Genomic DNA, 22,166 nt, shown 5'->3' with positions numbered 1-22,166 from the left:
ATGAATGGATAAAGATGTGGTACATATATACAATGGAATATTACTCAGCCATAAAAAAGAATGAAATAATGCCATTTGCAGCAACATGGATAGACCTAGAGATTATCATACTAAGTGAAGTAAGTCAGAAAGAGACAAATACCATATGATATCACTTATATGTGGAATCTAAAATATGACACAAATGAACTTATCTATGAAACAGGAACAGATTCACAGACATAGAGAACAGACTTGTGGTTGCCAAGGCATGGGAGGGAGGAGGATGGTTTGGGAATCTGGGATTAGAAGATGCAATCTATTATATATAGAATGGATAAACAACAAGGTCCTACTGTATAGCACAGGGAACTATATTTTACCCTGTAGTAAACCATAATGGAAAAGAAAAACAAATATTTCAGTGGTCAATTAAGTGACACAGGATATGTTTTTTTCAGAGACAAGCACAATTTATTTCCACATTATATTTCATGAAACTTGAAAGTTTCAGTGTCACAAGCTAAACCACAGAAGCTGCCTGTCAATACACCACCCTAGACCCTTTCTCTCCGACCAGCCTGCTGGAATCTTCTGGATCATGCTGGCTTAAACTCTCTATTTGTATCCTATCATAGGTAATGAACTCCTATGAGAATCTGATAAGAAATCATTGGCTTTCTCCCAAGAAAAATGCACATAAACATAAGCACATAGATTCAGCATACAATTTTGAGGGCTTCAGAGTCTCCCTGAAACACATTCATGGACTCTGGCTGAACGCCCTGGTCTAAACCATTGCCTGCAGAGGGCAGCAGGGCAGCTGGAGCCCACATGGAGAGCTGCATTCGGGAAAGCTGGGGACACTGTAGAACTTGATCAGTTTTTTGAAGGCACTTTTCTTTAGTATCATCATCTCTTCTGGAAACCTAGAAAAGATTCTGACCCGGGAGGAGCAGCCATTCTTCACAGAGCCATCTGTGGGCAGCGGCTTCTGATCGCCTACAGGCACGCTGTTGCAACTGAGGGAACGCACGGCCTTCTTCTTATTCTGCACAGACAAATAATTGAACAGGAAGGAGGACAGCTTGTGCTTGGTGAGGTCTGGGGCCTCTTCTGAAAAGCAGTCATCAAGTGGGTCCAGCAGGGTTTCAAGGTGGCAGGTGCCTTCCCCTCTCACGGGACTGGCTCCCACATGTGGAGGCTGCGTGATGATCTTCCTGGCCTGGGCTGGGTCATCTCCTGCCCCGCTGACAGATGGAAAGGACAGTTCCTTGGCCAAGGCTCTGGGGCCCCTGGTTTGGGGGATGAGGTTCCCTCCCTGAGGGCTAGGCTGGGAAGTACAATGCTGACTCAGGACGAGAGTGGCAGCATCATGAATGAGATTCCAGTCTCTCAGGATGTCATCCCTGGTGGTGAACTGGGATGTCACAGTGAAACGGATGATCAGCTTGTCCTGGATAGTGGCTGGGATGAGGAAGAGACGGCCAGCTTTAGCTATTTCCTTTAACACCCTTTCTGTGAGGCAATTAGGACCCTGTTTGAAGGATAAAGAGAAGTAAAGTCTGTATCATTTTCCCTGTAAGCATCTCCAGAAGCCCAGTATTTACATTTCCGAGAGGCTGAAAATTACCAAATAACATCCTTCACATGAGATGGAAGATGGCATTACCTTTAGACGAAAAACCACCAAGCCAAGGTGCCTCTTGGCAGGAATTTCAAAGAAAGGTTCGTTTCTGACCAGAGATTCAAAATACTTAGCCATTTCAGTACCCTAGAATTGTGAACATCGAGAGAACTGAGATTAATAACAGGCAAGAGACAACCGTGCATAAACTTCCACACTGTTAAAGGGGTTTAAACCAGTCACACCTTTGAACTATAGAGACCTAAGTGGCTTCTGCCTGATTTTCTTCTCCATTTGATTCTGCTCATATTCCAAACTATAAAACCTCCAATGGCTCCCTATTTCTTGTCACATTAGCTCCACTTTGAGAACTCATGTCTCAGGGCCCTCTTTCAACCCACCCGCAGAACCAGAAGGCTTGTGGGATCCTGTTCCCCGACCAGGGATTGAACCCGGGCCCTCGGCAGTGAAAGCGCAGAGTCCTAACCACTGGACCACCAGGGAAGTCCCAGAAGACATGGGCTTTGCCATCAAGGCAATGTACCCTCATATCCCGGCTTCACATACCTTGGCTTACAGACAAGCCAAGAGGGCAAGCAAGGGCCACAACCCAGCCCATGTTCTGCATTCCCAGCCAGGTGCCTCTTACGGGCTACAAATGCTCAGAGGAAGAGACTTTTGTTTCTCCTGTACATGAAGGCACCATGTGAGTTGTCAGCAGCCCTGCCCTCATATCCTAAGTCTACATCTTCCCCTTGCCTCTCAGGCCTTTTCACCTCAAATGCCCTTCATCCCCTTTTCTCTGACATTCCACGAAGAACATATTTTTACATATCATACCCATGTACACCATGGAGAAGGCTTTAAACCTGTTTAATGGGTACAGAGTTTCTGCTGGGGATGATGGGAAAAGTTCTGGAAATAGACAGCAGTGACAGTTGCACACGTTGTGAGTGTGCTTAATGCCACTGAACTGTACGCTTAAAAATGGTTCAAGTTGTAAATGTTACGTCATCTATATTTTACCACAATAAAAAAGTTTTAAAGCTTTGTACCATATTAATCTTCCACTGAAGTTATCATTTTTTAATTTCCTTTTTTTTTTTTTTTTACTTAGTATTACTAACTAAACAAGGACAGGACTTGCCCTTTCTTTCATTTTTAAAAATTTCTCCAGGCATCCAGAAGGATCTCAATAAAATATTTTCTAAATAATTGCTATCACCTGGTTCTCATACTGGGTACTCTATTTCAAGAGAAGTCAAAGGGTTTAGCTAACAAGTTGCTACAAACCCGATCCAGAACCACTTTCTCTCTCCACTGCATGGTCTGTTTAAAATGGTCTCCAATCCCTACCCTAAGCATTTTTCATTGTCAAGTCATAAGGCTCTCTCTGGGAAAGCACCCTGCTAAATGTTTTCTCACTGTTTTATACTTTTGCAATTTACTTTCTAATTTTGTCATGATTCTCCGCTGTGCCTCCTTCCCTCCAGGCCCATTTCCATCCTGTCCTGCCAATTTTGAGATCTTTCTGTGTAAATGTTTCTTAAGTCTACATGAGTAAGACATCTCAGGTACAGATCTAGAATCAGGCTAGCCAAAGACCATGAAACTGATACTTCTGAGCAAGGAAAGAGAGCCAGAAGTCATCTTTGTTCAACCTCTTCAGTTTCTAGAAAGAGCCAAAGGAAAGTGGCGTCCCCAAGGTAGCAGTGGCAGAATGCAGGTCTCTGGTCACCAAGCGCACCCCCTACCATGTTCTGTTGTCTCCTGTAACACACACTCTTGGCAACAAGAGAGGAGAGGGGCCAGAGGAGAGAGGAAAGAGCCCAGGCAACATCCCGCCACCAGAAACCACCTACCTTTACGGGAGATGAAAGCAGGGCTACAACCAGTGCCCTTGTACCATCCTAGGGCAGAGGCGGGAAAACTGCAGCCCCCAGGCCAAATAGAGCCCCACCTCCTTCACACCCAGTTTTGTAAATAAAGTCCTTTGGAACACAGCCACGCCTATTTGTTAATGTACTGTGTATGGTGGCTTTTGTGCTACAATGACAGACTTGAATACTCACAACAGAGACCATATGGCCTGCAAGGCCAAAAATATTTACTATCTGCCTTTTAAAAAATAGCTTACAAACCCCTATTGTAGGTGATAGGAGATGAAGGTGACGACAATGCTGACTTATTTTCATTAGAAGAAGGAAAAATTGGAGGAGGAGGAGGAGAAAAGGAGAAGAAGAAGGAGAAGGAGAAGGAAGAGAAGGAGAAGGAGAAGAGGAAGCAGAAAAGAAGAGGAGGAGGAGGAGAGGAAAGGGGGAGGGGAAGGGGGAGGAAGAGGAAGTGGGAATAGGAAATATTTGAGTACTTAGTGGAATATTAGGTCTTGCACTAAGTAAGGGCTTTATGTGTATTATTTATCATCACCATAAACCTTTGAGAGAGGTATTATCATTTTCTCATTTTATAAATTAGGAAGGCAAACACGGAAAGTTTAAGTAATTTGTCCAAGGTCACCAAATAGTAAAGGGTAGAACTAAAAAATCAAACCCATATCCCATTCTCTAAAGCACTAATCTATAACAGGGAGATACACAACTTGGTTTTATATGACTTTCAAGAGCTCACATAATAGAAAATAGCCCAGGACTGTAAAGAAAGGAGGCCCTCCTCTCTTAAGTAGGGCAATTACCATCTCTGAGCCTCACCCATAAAATGGGGTTCATCAGGGTGACTGCCCCAAGCATTGTTGTAAGAACCTAATGAAACCCTATAAGTTATTTCTTTAAGACACTGTGCAAGTAAAAATAATTATGATGGCAGTCAAGCTGAAGAGATAAAATTAACTCACATCAAACAACTTCATTTTAGTTCCACCCTTTACTTTTGTGGGCCATTGGTAGCTTTTAGAGCTCAGTTTTGCAGGTGTGCTTGAGTAGGTGGTCCTAGGAATGCCGAGCAAGCAGAGACGAGGGCGGATGGAATAGTCAGGGAAGCTCCTGGGAGGAGCGGAACTTAATCCATTAGCAACATTTGGAGAAGAGAGGGTGATCCAAGAGGGCAACGCACAGGTGAAGGCGCAGAGGCACACTGAGGATGGAGTTGGAATGGGTCAGTGAGAAGCCTGAGCTTAGAGGCTGATAATTGGGTCCTCGAAAGCCAGGCCCAGGAGTCTGGGCCTAGTGTAGGCAAAGGGGAGCCGATGGGAATTCAGGGCTCTGAGTTGGGAGAGGCAGCATGAGGGTAATCAGCCAGCACCTGCAGGTTGAATATCCAGTCCTGAGTTGGAACCACATGATAACCTGTAACCTCCACCACCTCATCCCCCAGCTACCTACTTGCCAGTCTTGAGTCTGAGGATAGAGAGAGAGCAAAAATGCCTAATGTCCCTGGGTGACAGCCATTCATTGATAAACATCCAGTTAACCAACACCTTGATGTTGATAACAAGTGTAAAGTTACCAACAGTTAGCCAGTCATACGTACTGATTCAACCACTGCATTTGGCCTTGTGTTTGCTTAATGAGGACGGAATTCCCTAGAGGAAAGGTGGCCAGGGAAAGACACGCAGAGGAACAAAGAACAACATCTTTGGAGTAACCCTGTTGTATTTATCAATACCTTTGTGTTTCTCATAGGCACTCATAAAAATGAGAGAAAATTGCTGCTGACCAAAATTCTTAGTTAAGTTCCACCCCTTCCATGAAGACTATGACAGAGGAACTGTGCCTGTCTCATTCACCTCTGGGTCTCTTTCCTAGCACAATAATTCTGTTGTTGAATTGAGTTGACATAAATTGTACCAAATATGCCTTCAGTAAATACCTCTTGACATCATGCAGGGATGTTTGTTCCAGACTTGCAGGTCTACATGTCCAAGCCAGGCGAGCCCTGTTTCTGGCATAACCATAATAGTGACTAAAATTTTCAGACAGCCATGACAATCAGAGTAATTTTTTAAAAGATAGGCTCCTACCCGGGCCACAAGCTGCCCTTTGATTTACTTTCTATTTCTTTCTCTGCAAACCAGGCTCTCGGGCCATCCCTCCCCAGTGCTCGATGGTAGCAGAAGGGATGGTGAGACAGTCAGGTGGCGGGGGTTGGGGGGACACACCAGACAGCCCTCAGTGTCATCTTCTGCTCAGTGATCCTCTAGCTAGCAAACAGACGGCCTCCCTGAATCATCAAGTCCCAGGAGCTCACAAACAGGCCCAGGCACCTGAGCCATACATCACACATCCCCCCAGGGAAAGGTCTGCAGAGCAGAAAGCAGCCTTCCTCCCCACTAGGCCACAAAGCGAGCCTGGGCTCCTCCCAAGGTCTGCCCACTACATACATGTCTGATGTGCGCTTGAAGATTCTTCACCCCGAAGGACCGGATCACAAACCAGAGTTTAATAGAGCGAAACCGCCTGCTCAGGGGGATCTGCCAGTGCTAGAACAAAGGAGCACAGTGCCATGGTTAGAGACAGGGACCCCTGCTGCTCCCACACACACCCCTGAGCTTTATCATCTGTCGTCTGCACAACCCTCCATGGATGCAGAGTGTCACCAGGATGCCCGAGGCTGTTGCTAAGGAGAAGCCAAGGCAAGATACACAAAGGCTACCTCATCATGTGACCAAACCTTTGTCCAAGAGCAGCACAGGTAGAAACCAAGTCCATGACCCTGGGCCAAGGAGAAGACACTTTGCTTTAAATGCTGCTTTAAAAATCTCATCCCAGGCTGAAATTCAAGATAGGGACAATACGTTTTTTCTCTAAAAGAACCTAAGCTACCTTGAATAGCAGAAAATAGAGTTTGATTTCTCTTCCCCACAAAAATGTAAAGTATAGGGTTCAAGAGCTCAGATGCTGGAGCCTCACAGACCTGGGTTTCTCCTCCATCTCTACCTCTTACTTGGGCATTGCTGCCTCTCTGGCTCTTCGTGAGACAAAGAATGAACAGCACCTCTAGGGATGTGGTGTGAGGAGAACCAGGGTGAAGGGCTTCACAGGAAGTTGTCAATAAGTCCTGGCTATTTAGATGATAAAAATGTGAGCCACAAATCACAATGGTGTTTCTGCCTAGAACCAAGATGATTATTATTTAATTTCACTGCCCTGACCTTATTTTTCCTGTGACGTTCTATGCCCTCAGGAGGACACCAGCCCTCAGACTGCAAATAAACATCTATATCTCGGCCTTTGTTAGACTAAAACTGACCCTCTGTTCCTGATGACCAAATTCAACAGAGCTTAAAGTTCAAGGTTGCGGGCACCAAAGGTCTGAAAATTTTCAAACCAATTCCAAATCGATTTCTCAGATCTGTAAACAGAGCAAAGGGTTTAGCACACATTTGCAATTATTCTGATGAGTAGTGTGATTTCTAATGACCTCTTTGTCAAATGTCAGAAAGCATCACCACAATTTCTGTTGACTAAAAATAAATATTTTTCCCATCGAATATTTATCTGTTCCTCCATGGGATTGCCTAATCCTCAAAACTGTGCACACCTTCATCCTTTGTCCCAGTTTCCTGACCCAGGCACAGTTTGGACATGACCCCTTGGTTGATGGACAATGTTTCTCTATATCAAGCACTAAGCCTTTGATTTCCAAGCAAAACACTCCAGGGCTGAGGACCAGCATGGGGACTTTCTTTTCCCTGTAACAAGGAGAGCGTCAACTCCACCCTTTGTTAGATGGACACTCCAGATGGAGACTAATGAATGGATAATAGTGGCCTCTGAAAACATTGTTTTCCAGATGGTTATGGCCAATTGACTACAATAATTCACGAGCCAATTAAATGAGAGGCAGAGATGATTTTAATTTTGATTTCTTTACAGTCTGACAATATCCCCAGTTGTTCCTCCTGTCAGTATTCCACAACCAATCCATGCTGACCCAGCAGGGTGGTTCTAGCAGATATTTTCTGCTGGAACAGGAAATTTGGACATGGCTCTTCTTTAACTCAAGCCATTCCCAAGTCTCCTCTGTGTCCTTTCAAGGTTTTGCCAGTCTCACAGCCAAGAACAAGACAATTCCCCCTGCACTAGTTGGGGGGAGGAGAGGGAGCTTCCTGATGTCAGAAGAATCTAGCCTTGATTTTAGGTGGCTCCAGGGCCCGAGGGATGAAGTCCCTAAGTCTTCTCTCCCAGGATGCTGCTCTATTTCTGGCTCATCTCAAAATGGTTGGGCTTTTATTTAAAGCTTCAGCCACCTGGGTGAAAAAGAGCTTGGGGCAAGGGGCAAAGTAGCAGTGAAGACCCCCAGGATCATAACAGACAGCAGCTTCAGTTTTCTAGGAGTTTCTTTGAGACTTAAAAATTAAATCCATAGGATTAGAGGTGAGGGAAGGAAAAGATAAAGTAACACATTCTGGACCAGGGCTAAGAAAAGTATAATTTAATATTTTTATAAGTGATCTGGAAGAGAGAGAGCAATGTAAAATCTCTGAACTGATGAGAATGAACCACAAAAAGATCCTGAGATACTGTTGTGGACAAAAAACAAAAACACAAAAAAGTAACATAAAATCCAAAATGGGCCAAGGTAAGAAAATGCTCTTAAGTTATGATGATCCAAGTTCACTTATAGAAAAATGGGCATTGGGCTCCGCTGGTGGTGCAGTGGTTAAGAATCCACCTGCCAATGCAGGGGACATGGGTTCGAGCCCTGGTTGGGGAAGATCCCACAGGCCGTGGAGCAACTAAGCCCGTGCACCACAGCTACTGAGCCTGCGCTCTAGAGCCTGCGAGCCACAACTACTGAGCCCACGTGCCACAACAACTGAAGCCCACGTGCCTAGAGCCCATGCTCCGCAACAAGAGAAGCCACCGCAATGAGAAGCCCACGCACTGCAACAGAGTAGCCCCCGCTCGATGCAACTAGAGAAAGCGCGGGCACAGCAACAAAGACCCAACACAGCTATAAATAAATAAATATTTTTCTTTAAAAAAAGCATATATTAAAAAAAAAAAAATGACTCCCATGTGGCAGACATTGCTCTCTGTGCTTCACTGTATTAATTCATTTATTCCTCACAGCAAGGCTAACTAAGAAGCTAGTACTGTTATTATCACCATCATTTTACAGATGAGAAAACCTAAATAGCTTAAGCCATTTGCCCAAGACCACACAAGTTAATAAATGGAGGAGCCAGAATTCAAACACAGGTCATCTGTGTTTTTAACCTCTTCACTATATAACAAATCTCTGCAGCTTAAAAGGAGAGCTTTTAGAAATATCACACCTACCATTTATTAATCATGTACCACATTCCCAGTAAGAAGTGATCTACATATATGTTCCCATTGCAGCCTCACAATACCCTGTGAAATCAGTGCCACCATGCCCATTTTGCAGATGAGAAAGTCAAGGCTGAGAGAGGTCCACTATGTCTCCCAAAAGCCCACTGCTGGTATGGAATTCCAAATCAAGCTTGTCTCACTCTGCCTAGCCTTGGCCATGTTATATGTAACTTATTAGTTTACATCCCTGTCTCCCTTACAATTAAAGGAAGGGCTCATCTTCAAACTGAGGAGTAAATCTGAAGAAGTTGTCTCCCCAAGAGATAGTACAGATTGAGAATGTGGGCAGGGTCGAGAGATTGAGGTGCAGCTAGTGGGCAAGGCAGGAATGCCTGGAGGCATCCAGAACCTCGGGAAGGATAACTATTGCCCCATCCCCACCGTGGAGCCTCCCACAGTGCCTCGATGGGGACAAAAGGATGAAAACAGTTTAAGGAAGGAGCCTCTTTTCCTATCCATGGAAATTCTCCACCCTGCCCTGCTGCTAGGGAGTGAGCAGAGAAGATTATCCAGGACAGAGGCAGAAGGGAATTGGGAGAATTTGTAAATGCCACAAATACTCAGGAAACTCGCATCCTACCTCAAAGGTTGGTTTCATTCTCTAGGGTTTTTAAAGTTTTCTGGGTTTCATTCTATATGCTTAGGCACAGCTTGAAACCAAAGGTACACAGTGGCAATATTATGGGATGGGCTCATAGTGTGAGGGAAGGAGACCCTCATCAGACTCAGGCCGTTTCCATCTCAGAGGCTGCCATGCTGCCCGTTCCTGGCCACTCACCATGAAGTCGGTGGCCGCACCCGAGTCGGCGTGCCTGAGGTAGACGGGGTTCACGCTGAAGGTCTGCTGCAGCTTGTACTTGTCCTTGACCCTGTGGGTTTCCAAATGGGCATTAGTAGCTGAGGATGGCTTTCCCACAGGCTGGGAGCTTGGCTGCCACACTCACCAGAACCCAGTACAGTCAAAGTGCACCATCATCCACTTGGAAGGATTAAAGGTGAAGGAATCGGCGTACTCGATGCCCTTCAGAAACCCCCGGAACTCAGGGCACAGGAAGGCAGTGCCCGCGTAGGCAGCATCGATGTGGAGCCACAGCCCCTCGTTGGCACCTGAGGAGGCAAACATCACCTACTGGGGGTGGCACTGGGGGTGGGAATGGGTTGCCACCAGCCAGCTAAAAGGCGTCTCTTACCTGGCCCATCCAGCTGCTGGGCTGCAAGGGAAGGGCTGGGAAAGGATGCCCATGGCTGATTGAGACACGGAGGCATGTGGACATGGGGGGAGGGTGTCAGTGCAAGGAGTGGGGCTGAGTGAGGCACGGCCACCCCTGTAGGGAAAGCCTACAGAGCCTCACCTTTCACTGACCAGAGGGTCGACACCCTCTTGGCCTCCACCCAGAGCTGTCTGGAACAGAAACCAACTTACCACTGGCCCAGAGAGCAATGTTAATGCATCTAATACAAATGTTAGAGAGGGGGTGTCTCTCTTTCCTAGTGGATTTCTCGCTTGAGGATTTTGAACAATCACATTTGGGTTTCTTTTCTGCCTTTATTTCCCCCTCACCCCGTGGTTTCCCCTACCCTACCTTTTCATTTTCATTTTCTCAGCCTAGACTAGAAAATATTCCACTATGACTCACTCACCCTGTGTTTTGGATATGTCCTGCTTTAAGCAGATTTCAACATACAAGTGAGAGAGTGAGAGACCTGAGGTCCTCCCACTGTTGCCTCTGAGGACAGGATGCAAGGGGGTCAGCTCTAACCCTTGGTCCCACCACTGGGAAAAGCAGTGACCAGGCTGCCTGGAAGAAGGTACTCATGACCTCTGGTGGCTCTTCCTACGCTCTGTGCATTGACCACGGAGGGACCAGAGAATTGCACTGAGCTGGTTTCAGGCTCTTGCTCTAGGGAACATTTTAAAACTCATTACTTGTCTTCCTAGCCAGACAGGGCAGACACTTACAGATGGGGCCCAGCTCTGACAGGCAGTCAAATGCACAGACCCCAGTGGTCCCCAGTGTGGCACAGACCTGGAGGAAAACAGAGGAAGTTAACATGGGAAGGTGGGCTCGTGTGACACATTCGGCCTGAAAAAAAAGATTTCATCACAGATATTATCAGCCCCATCCGTCCCACTAGAACAGGGTATGTTTCACACTGTATTTTACCATGACCCACAGTAAGAAATACATTTTGTATAGCAACCTAGGACATATACACATGTGTATCTGAAATAAAAGTTTTACCAAACAATGCATATTCTCAACACAGGAACGTACTCTCATATTTTCCGTTCTATTTCTTTTTTTTTTCCCCTTATTTTTTTAAAATTAATTAATTATTTATTTTTGGCTGTGTTGGGTCTTCGTTTCTGTGCGAGGGCTTTCTCTAGTTGCGGCAAGCGGGGGCCACTCTTCATCGTGGCACACGGGCCTCTCACTGTCGCGGCCTCTCGTTGTGGAGCACAGGCTCCAGACGCGCAGACTCAGTAGTTGTGGCTCACGGGCCCAGTTGCTCCGCGGCATGTAGGATCCTCCCAGACCAGGGCTCGAACCCGTGTCCCCTGCATTGGCAGGCAGGTTCTCAACCACTGCGCCACCAGGGAAGCCCTTTTCTTCTTTTAATGTTGGTTCTGACCCACAAAATTTATTTCCTAACGCACTAACTCATAATTTGTAAAACATTGTATTTGAGGACCTTTCTGCTCTTGTTTGCAGCATGTTACTTACCTGAATTCTGCCAAAATTCCTTGCTCACCTCCCAGCTCTATCATTCTAAGCTCAGAACATGGTCTGACTTACAAAGACGGGCACCAAGCCCTGTTCTCTGTCCTCCTTGATGGCTTTCTGAAGAACTTCCCCTCGGAGTGAGAAGTCGTCATCCACAGGCAGGAATTTCATCTTGACCAGAGAAATCAAACCAGCCTTTTCCACCGAGGAGTGGGCCTAGAAGGACAATGGAAAGCTCTTAGCAGAGTCATCCTGGAACGAGCACTCCCAGAAACTGCTGAAACCAGACCAAGGGAAGCAATCACAACATGTGACATTTGCCTTCCCCCAGGGTTCCTTGGACAACCTCTGAGGCCTGGGCTGCCCTGAACCCAGCGGGCTCATGTCTACAGAGAAATCACTCAAGGACTAAGACTCCAGAAGCCAAGCCCTACCTGAAGGTTTGGCTTATGTTGGGCAACTCACCTGGTCGGAGGCATAGGCAACAAGCCGGGCGTTCAGGGAAGACTCATCCGCCCCGGGCTCAGACGCTTTTATTTCCAGGATTTTGTTCTTCCTTGCTGCCAGCAAGGCGATCAAGGTGGATTCACTGACTGTGCTCTGCAATGGAAGAAGTTTCCCAGTCGCAGCCTCTCCACGTATTCCCTTGGCAAATTCCCCAGGTTTTGTAGGTGTGTGTGTGTGTGTGTGTGTGTGTGTGTGTGTTTAATAGCTATTCCTGAGGAAGTACACAGCTCCTGCCTAAGGAGTTGCCCTTCCCCCCAGCTCACATGCCTCTTCTACATTCTACATTCACAACTTCCTATGCATTCCTGGGACACCTCCCTCTCCTATAATTTTCAGGGTAGTAATGAAAGCAAATTTTCAACATCTTTATTAGGCCACAAAGACCAAAAAGAGAATGTTCAGAGAATGCTAGATACAAGTCTGCTTGTAGATATGTTCGTTCCCCATGTTAAAAAAAAAAAAAAAAAGAACTTTCCATGTATTAGGTGTGGAAATGGAGTTTGTTTCCACAGAGATATCCCGGAGAGAGAGGGTCCTGGCCTACTTTAGAGATAACTTTGGCCTCAGTTTTGCTGCCGATGGCTCTTGTGACCTTGAGCTAATATTGCCCCTCCAGAAGGCTCGTTTCCATTTATAAAATAGAGAGCATCCCTTTAGCTGCCTACCAGAGTGGGAGTATCGATTAACCAAAAAAAGGGTTGGGTAGGATTTTGCTCTGGCCACGATTGTGGGAATCCTGGGGGCCACCTCAGCAACGTCACAGAAATCTTGATGATTTCTCATCATTCATTTGCTCAGTCTTTGGTGTCTTTGCTTCTTGAAATCCTTAGGTGACCTACAGCTGATTGCTCCCTGCTGAAAAACCTAGAGACTGTGTCACAGGAAATGCTATAGACCAGATCCCACAAGATATTCAGTGGCTGAAAATTACTCCACAATTAGGAAGCCAGCAGAATAGTAATAATAATATAATAATACCACCTTCCATCTGTATAGCTATTCCTAGTTCACAAAACACGTTCTGCTATCGCATTTGCTCCTCATCAAACCTGCGACACTTGTGATTCCTGTCTACATATGACAATAGTGATGCTCAGAGAGGTTACAGAACTAAACCAAGTTCATGTGGCTGATGGATACGGGAGAAAGCATGTTTGGATTTAGACAGGGTCAGGTTTGACTCCTCATTCTTCCCCTTACCAGCTGTGTGACCTGGAGCAAGTTTTTAACCTCTCTGAGCTTCCGTGCTCTTATTTCAAAAATTGGGGATGACACTATTTACCTACAGGGTTCTTGAGATAATTAGATGAAAAGCAAGATCATGCCCAGCAGGCATTTAGCATGTTCTTCCAGATATAATATTTGAAGCTATAACTATCTGCTAACAACCCAGAAGGTCCACAACATGCAGTAATTTGTCTTTCTTGTGAGGGTCAGATTTTAATCTTGGTACAAGACTGGAGTGAGAGAGGGAGTCACTTAGCTAGCAAACGGGCCCAGCAAACTTTCCAGTTCTCATCTCAGGGCAGCATGGCTATTTTTATTTAATAGAGGAAATCTTTGAATCCTCACATCCACCTTTTGAAGGAATTATTATTATTATTATTATTTCTCTATCTTATATATCATAAGATCAAGAAAATTACACATTACAGAATAATTCAAGAATTTGGGGGTTCTCAAAGGTCTCAGAACCAAACCCTCATGAATGTCAAGGGTTTATAGATGCAAAAGTACCTAGCAATGTGCACGGTCTACAGGAGGCACTCCTCAAGCTCCACTATGCTGCACTACTCTTGATAAAAAAAGAAATATTTGAACAACTGTCATATGACAGATATTCAAAAGACAGGATTATAAGATACATCGATCTACGTTGTTAATTTCTCTCACTGCCAAAAGTCTCCTGGACCTAAGAGGGAGGGAAAGAAGTTTCTACTTGTCTTCTCTTTTCTACTTACCATAAGGTGTAAAATGGGACAAGAGAGGGGAGATGTCAGATTAGAAACTAAGAAACTTGAATCAAGGAATACTAGAAATGTGATAATGTGTTGACTTTTTAATTTTTTTCAAAGAAAAACTAAAAGAAGAGTGGAGACAGTCGTGGCCATGGTGTAAAGGCAATGGAAGTCAACATGGTAGTGGCAGCAAAGGTGGGAGCGGGGACTGTGGTGGAGTTGGTGGTGTGGGTGATGGTGGTGTCAGTCATGATAGTTATGACGGTAATGGTGATGGTGCTGGCAGGGACGGTGGTGGTGTGAGTGACATGGGGGAAACTCCATGGAAAACGTGAGAATCACCCGGGCAAGTTTGGCTTATCTTTCCCTACTTAGTCCCTGTGCTAGGAGGAGCTTTGCCAATGGAGGCACCTGCAAGACGCCTCCCCCCTGGCTGCCAGGGTGGTGGTGCAGGAAGTGCTCTGGAAGCCCCAGCATTTTTGCCAGCCAGTCCATGACATTCATCTCCAGTTCCGTGCACACAGGGCTGGAAGCCTGAAAGAGGGAAAGCAATGTCATCTGGATTGCCCCAGGGCACCAAGATGTCCCCACCAGCCCCAGAAACACATCCATCTCTGCCTTGACCCTCCCCAGGCCTGTCTTGTCCCTGGAGAAGGCGCCACTTTTAGGTCCTGTGGCGCCTTCATCCTCTGCCAAACCAGAAAGGGGAAAGAATGTGGGGCTTTGGTTCATGCCATCCTCAGTGAGGTGGATTCTCCTGTGACTCCAAGGCCCGATGGAAAACCAGCCCTAGAAATGATTGCTTCCATTTGGCTCCCCAAGTCCCTAAAATACCCAGCTGAAAAGCATTCTAAAGGCCAGGGGGAAGTTTTAAGACCAAGAAGGAAAGCACTTCCTCCTGGAAAAGATAGCAACTCTCCCAGCTTCCAACCCACTCCACCCACCCACCCCTACACACACACACACACACACACACACACACACACACATCCTATAACAGTTCAGGCTTAAAATAGAGAGCTGTTCTAGGAGGCTTGTGGCACAATTTAAAGCTGATTGGTGCTTAAGGAGTTATTAAGGGAAGCCTTAGGGCATATCCCTAACCCCTTAAAGACAAGAGCAAGGGGAAGGTTGTACCCACAGGCACCAAAGTGTTTAGAGAGTGTAACAAATTGTGGCAATAACCAGATCTTGGTCCAAATCTCATCTCTGTCTCGATGAACTATGTGGTCTTGGGGAGATAAATTACTTAAGCCTTCATTCTTTAATTCACCCCTACAAAATGGGGCCACTACTTATAATTTCACAGGGTTAAAGAATAAGATGAGATCATTTACATAAAGCTTAAGCTCAAGTAATGTAGCCATTGTTAATATTTAACTTGAAACCCTGTTCGGAGACCCGGACAAAATATGTCTGCCCCAGGATTTCACTTCCTGCCATGTCCCCTTTTCCACTGGTTATAGCTGCAGCCATGGTTACTCACCCAGGTAAATCCCAAGCAGTTGATGGCATCAGCCAGCATGTCTCCCAGCAATGATGGCCAAGAGGTGAGAGCTGGGTAGTAGGCGTGCATATGGGGGCTTTGCCAGTGTACCACCTGGAAGCAGAGCAGGTACACGGGTGGCACCAGGGGCAGTTACCAGCGGCTTTCCTCTTCCAGAGACCCTCCCTGGCAAGGGGCAGCGCCCACTCTAGAGACTGGCTGACACTTTTAAGACAACCAACAAGTGACACAAATCCATAAAAGTAAGGCATAGTCATAGTGTTCTTGCCGCCCACGTTTCTCATATTCTGAGCTAGTTCATCAGTGGAGCTTTGCACACACGCAGAGACCAGAAGGGAATATGCAAGATGAAAATTGCTATGGGAATTAGAGTTGTGGATTCTGGGTAGTGTTTGCATTAATCTCCAAAGCTTACCCCCCGCACGGCTCCTACCCAGTAATAAGAGGAAGGGGAGACTGTGAGCTCTGGAAGAGCAGGTTGCTTGTCTCATTCAGTCTCTTGCAAAAAGTATCCAGAGTTCTTTGGGCATGCACTCTTGCAGAGGGCCAGTGTGCCTGGGTTCAAAGCTGTCCTTAGCTTCCCAGTGGGGATGGAGAGAGGAGAGTAGAAGACAGAAGTGCCAGCCCAAGGGCATGGGAAACTGCCTCCAGGTTAACCCTTGAGCCCACAGTTAGATTAACCGGACGAAAGGAGGGGCCCGTGGACAGGAAGGGCCTCCTTCAACTGCTCTCAGAAACATTTTCAGTGGCTCATTGGCCTCACTGATTATCTAATCTGGCTTCATCTCACTGTTCTACAATCATACCCTGTTCGTATCTGCGTTCATGTCTTTGAGCAAAGCTGTGTCCCCTGACAGGAAGGCACTTCTCATACAGACGGGACCTTCCAAAATCTGCTAACTCTTAGAAAGCCACTAAATATTCATTTCCTCTATGAACCCTTCCCCAGGTCCCCATCCACCTTTGATCCCTTCCCCGGGCCCATGGAATGTTCTCATTCTAGATGTTTCACGCTACTGAGAACTCACAAGATAACATTTTAGTGTATTATCGAGTTATTTCATGTACACAAATCCCTTTAACCCTTTAAGAGCAAGGACGGTGTCCTGGATAGTGTGTATGGTAGAAGGAGCATAAGATTTAAGCCCAAGGACACAGGTTCCAGTCCTAACCCTGCCGTAACCAGCTGCGTGACCCCGTAGATTTATTGTGAAGCTAATGAACTTAAGCATCAAGGTCCCATGTTTGCATGGGTCTCTTTCAAGATCCATTCTTAATTTTTTTTTCTTAAGTGGGGGGGGGTCCCAATTTTTTCATCCAATTCCCACCCCATAAAACCAGGATCCTCCCTGTACCTCTCTCAACCTCAGTTTCTCATAATAAAATAAATCCTGTCTCCTGGGGCTGTTGTGTGGATCAGCCTGGGAGGAAATTTGTAAAATGTAAAGCACTAATGTTAACGGTAAGCTGATCACATGGTGATGGACATATCACATATCCTGACTTGACTCTTAGATAATCAGACCTCGTCCTCCGACTTTCACCGGGCAGACGGCATCATAGGTAATGACAATATCTTCCACTTCCTATGCTTTATCTTGTTTAATTCTCACAGCACCCCTATTAGGTAGGTTCTAACATTATCCCTGTTTTACAGATAACAGTTGGGGCTGGTGGAGAGAGAGAGCATTCCCATGATCACGTACACCTCATAAGGACAGATGTCAGAAACCCAGGGCTTCCTGACTCTGAAGCCCAGCACCTAAGCAGTTTGGCACCCTGCCTTCTCCCCCTGCTCTCCTCTCCCTCCCTCATGAAGAGTAGGTGGGGTTTCTCTAACCAGGGTTGGAATTAAAGCAAAAAGACAGTTTTTCTTCTCCTTGTGTCTAGGAGGTGGCATGGAGGGGAAAATTAATCCAGTTTTAAAGGAGGCGCTGACCCTAATGAGAAAGCAAAGGGCTGACGGCTTTCAGGCCAACTCTCAGAGGCTGGTGCAGCCTGAGAGATGAGATGAAAGATTGGGTCTTCATTACTGATGTGATTAGTGACAGTATTTTGGAAACCCTGGAGAAGGCCTTCCACCTCCTGGCCCTATCAAGAGGCAATTGTCTGTTCTAATAAGATACATAAGATAAGATAAGTCAGAGGAATGCTTATCAAAACAGACAGACCTCTTGGTCCAGAAATGAGCCTCTTTAACCGTACCCCCAGCAACTGCTGGAATTTCTTTCAGTCAAATGAATCAGCTCATTTCCATCTCTTCTGACAGCTGCTTTCAGTCTCACTACCAAATTACGGTTGGCCCCTCCACAGATTACATTTTACAGAATGAAATCCATGAGATAATCTTATCAGGGAGCTAGCCTCCCTGGTAGAGTTTTACTGATACGGAAATTTTCAAAATATGCTTACAAAATAGGCTGAATGGTCAGAGAGAGATGAATATTTGGCTTTGTACAAACTTGCCATCACTTTCTGTGTTTGAAAGAAAACAGAAATATCTCACCTCCGCCTCCAGGTGTATTTCTGTCACATCTAAGTCCAAAGCTCTTTGGGGATGATGGGAGCAAATACCAAGTCATCCTGGGGAAGAGCTGCTGGACAGACGTGGTTCATGACACCAGTGCCCCAAGCAGGGAGACCTGTGACTCTGGGAAGACAACTAACTTCTCTGAGCCTCAGTTTCTTCATAAAACATGGATCGTAAGGTCCTTTGGGGATAAAACAAGCCAGTCTACCATGTGGCTAGTACAGTGCCTGGCACGTGGCGTGGAGTACAGTAAAAGGCAGCCCTTCCATGAGAGGAGGATGGTCCACTTTCAGCAGGAGCGCCTGGCACAGCTCCCAGTGCTCGGGGACATTGTCACAGCACACGGCAGCTTCAGCACAAGCCCCAGGCGTCAGCCAGCCTCTGTCTGTTCCCTGGCCCCACTAGCACTGTCACCAGGCTATGCCCCTTGCCACTGAGAGTATAGATGATTCAGGGAAAGCTCCTTCCTACTCCTGAAAAGCAGTTCAATCAGGAGACCTCCCTTGGTTAGGAAGGATGGGGTTCTCCACTTCATAGAGGAGAAAGGAGGGGGCTGACCTGGACTCGCTCAGCTTCCCGGCCCACCCAACCTGACAACCGGGGTACCCTCGGAGAGGTGTGCTTTGGCTTCCCTCCCTCCCTTTGGCACATCTCAGGATTCTGTAGGAGAGTTCCCTGGCTCTGCCAACGGGGGCTTCAGGGACCATCTCCCACCTCCTCTCTCCATCTTGCTCCCCACATCCATCCTTTCCCCTCGGACCCAATCTTCACTACTCACCTCATCCCATCCGACTTCCACCCTTCTGTCAGACAGGCCCTGGGATGCAGTCCTTACTCCCTCCTACTCCCTACCCAACTCTACAGGTCAGCCCTGGCACCAGAAACCTAATTTCAGTCAAAGTCCCGGCCCTCCATATGCCCAGGAGACAGTCTGGGATGTCGGTGGCCAAGGGGCTGAGGGCTTATCTTAGGGTTACCCAAGGCTTTCCAGGCCCATCGCCCCCACCCCCCACCTATACCCCGACATCCAGAATCACCCTGTGGTGACTGCTTCTCACCCCGGGCATGATGATTCGCTCAATGTCCCCAAAGATGCTGTCCCAGCTGTCAGGCTCCTCAGGCGCACTCTCAGGCAGCTGGGCCCGCAGGTAGCCAGGCCTCACATCCGGAGTCACCCGTCGCTCCTGCACGCTGCTCAGGTACTGGCAGATGTAATCCACCATCTCCTTTCCTACAAGGGAGGCAGAGAAGCCAGGCTCATGTCCCCTGACTGGGCCTGGCCAATTCGTGCCCGTCGCCCTAGCATCGGGATCAGGAGACTGGGTGAAGAAGGAGATGGATTCATGGGTTGAATGGCGGTGGGTCTGACCCCCAGCACACAGCTTGTCTTCAATTAAAAAATTTAAAAGTGTGCAAAGGAGTGAATGAATGATGGAGGGAATAAGAGGGAGAATAAGAATAAGAGGGAGAATCTCCAAGGCATCAAGCTCTAACACCAAAGTAAAGGATTTCTTTTTCCTCCCCTTCCCTTTTCCATATTAATCTTGATCAGCTCTCCCACCTTTCTTTTCTTCTCAAAAACAGAGGGTCTATGCATTCATCACCTTACAGATTCAGTAGAAACGCTGTGGCTCTTTCTATCCAGAGATTGAACACACACGCACACACACCCCCTATACTTGTGCCTTGTTGGCACAGATGGCAAGCTCCCACACTAGGGTCTGATACAATGTAAAAAATATATTTGTTCACCATTCCCATTGGACCAGTAATTCCCCACATTTTTGGACCCATGAACTTCTTTGAGAATCTGATTAAAACGGTAGACTTGTATACACACAATTTTGTGTGTAATCTCTGAGGTTCATGGACTCCCTAAAGCACAACCATAGGCCCAGACTAAGAACCCTGCACTAGCCTGAAATCTTGGGAAAGGCAGGGCCATGTCTTAATCAATTTATCTCCCTCGCTTCTGCCTCCACCAATACCTCAGTACCTAGAACAGTTTTCAGATGCTCAACAAATTTTATCAAATGAATGAATAAAAGAATAAGGAAGAAAGACAGCCAAGTCGAATACTTGAAGCCACTGCAAATTATCTATTCTTTCTTCCCTTTCATTTCTCCAGGAAAGGGTCTCTGTCTTCAGAGCCTCTGTCTCTTCATCTCTGTCTCTTTTTCTGTCTCTCTCGTTGCTTCTCTTCCGCTCTGTGTCTGTGTGTTCATCTCTCCTCCCTCTGTGTCTCTCTCAATATCTATCATTCCTCCTTAGTACTCCCTAGCCTCCTTTTCCCCCTGCAAAAGAGGGAGAGAGAGTGAGAGAGACAAGGAAAGGCAACCCGATGTCTTCCCACTGCATCAGCTCATGCAAAATTCTTATAAGCAGGACCAGTCCCAGACAAAGCTGTGAAAACTTCCAGCACCCTTCTCTCTTCTTTGTGCTCTCCTCCAACCCTCCCACGGCCCGATGACTTTCATGACTGCAGCAGCATCCCTCCAGAGCTCTGAGAGCCCTGGACCTAGCCCTCCACTTACCCAGGGACCGTATGGAATGTTTTTGTGTTCCACTCACAGGATAAACATCCACAGGATAAACATCCACAGCTGATCAAACCAGCTCTCGGCTGAGTGCCTTTGGAAAGCAATGGAATAAGCTAATGTCCACTGAAGTGTAAAGACCGATAGTCATTCAGGCTGGATGGGAGGGGAGTTTGGGGGAGAATGGATACATGTATAGGTATGGCTGAGTCACTTGGCTGTGCACCTGAAACTATCATAACATTCTTAACTGGCTATACTCCAATATAAAATAAAAAGTTTTTAAAAAAAAAAAAAAAAAGACTGATAGCCACTTAGTGAGTTATGTCTGGGTAGAGGAAAGAGAGGAAAAGTTGGATTTTAACATGGGACCATGCCTTACAGCAAAGAAATTTTAGGCAAAATAACCTACTAGAGGGGATGAGGATATAAAAATTTATGGAGAGAGAAATTATAAGCAACTACTTACTTTCCCTCTTAGGACAGCCGTGCCTGAAGACAAGATAACCATTTGGTTTTGCTCATCACACAAGGCTTGAGACAGAGTAGGTGCTCTTTAAATATTTATGGAATGAATGACTAAATGAAAGAACTCTACAGACAGATTCACACATAGAGAAATGAAGAGGAAGGAAGATGAGATTTTGCATGACTGCAGAATACTTAGGGAAATTCTTTTCTACTTCAGAACATGAATAATCCCCCTTTACCCATTTAGTATTTCAGAAACCCAAATCCCCTATTCCGTGGGAAAGAAGAAAGGAAAAGTCTGGCACAGTAGTGTGGACGCACATGAGAGTTGGTGTATGAGGGGGAGAATGGAACAGAGGTTGAGAAAAGTTTTAAACACTGATCCCACATTCCCTTCTCAGGAAAAATTTTGTGGAAGCCAACTCTCAGAAGGAAATTCTAACACTCCAGTCAAAAGACACCCCAAAATCTAAGCAGCAGTTCCTACAAGAGTGGCAGCAGGGAAGAGGGCCAGGGATGCCCATGCTCACCTCTCCTTCTGTACTCCTCAGGTTCCATCGTCTCCCTGGGGCTTGGCTCCTTCTCACAGACAACACGGAGGAGGTGGAAGGTGTGCTCCTGGGCAGCCCATGTGCGCCCTTTATTTAAAGGGTTCTCCTCTCTTCCACCTTAGCTCCGCCCTTCCGTGGCCCTTCCTCTAGGTTTAATTAATTCCACCCCTTCTTCCCCCAGTCCTTGCTGGGAACAGTGACCACAACTTTAGCTGGTCCAGAGATCGAGGATAAAAGGCACTTCTAAATTAAACAGTGCACTTCGCAGGCAGCCTCCAGGTGAATATGGTAAAGAGCCCTCACTTCTTTCTGGTCCCAGATTCATACAAGAGATCCCTTGCCTCACACAAAGCTCCCAGCTCAGTAGCCCGGAACAAAGGCAAGGGTGTGCAGAATAAGTAGCAAGGATTGTTATTATCATTCCTGCCACTGCGTTCCTGGCAGGGAGGGAGAAACAGGCACTTACAGCAATACTGCT

General features: G+C 46.4%; 1 protein-coding gene across 1 annotated transcript; it reads right to left on the bottom strand.

Annotated features, from left to right (window-relative positions):
- Positions 1-441: 441 nt before the first annotated feature.
- HDC (histidine decarboxylase) lies at positions 442-21,704 on the bottom strand. The gene is made up of 12 exons (XM_036839354.1): positions 21,668-21,704; positions 19,188-19,360; positions 15,579-15,692; positions 14,504-14,626; positions 12,093-12,227; positions 11,700-11,843; positions 10,862-10,928; positions 9,846-10,008; positions 9,680-9,770; positions 5,943-6,041; positions 1,652-1,753; positions 442-1,516 (listed from the first exon to the last, which is right to left on the bottom strand). Exons 1-12 carry the CDS (start codon positions 21,693-21,695, stop codon positions 770-772), a joined length of 1,986 nt encoding a protein of 661 aa, XP_036695249.1. The 5' UTR covers positions 21,696-21,704; the 3' UTR covers positions 442-769.
- Between the last annotated feature and the right edge of the window lie 462 nt (positions 21,705-22,166).

Source organism: Balaenoptera musculus, chromosome 2 (assembly GCF_009873245.2).
Source record: "Balaenoptera musculus isolate JJ_BM4_2016_0621 chromosome 2, mBalMus1.pri.v3, whole genome shotgun sequence".
In the NCBI taxonomy this organism is placed as follows: domain Eukaryota; kingdom Metazoa; phylum Chordata; class Mammalia; order Artiodactyla; family Balaenopteridae; genus Balaenoptera; species Balaenoptera musculus.
The sequence above is the reverse complement of the archived record's forward strand: the minus strand, read 5'-3'. Positions and strand labels throughout refer to the sequence as shown.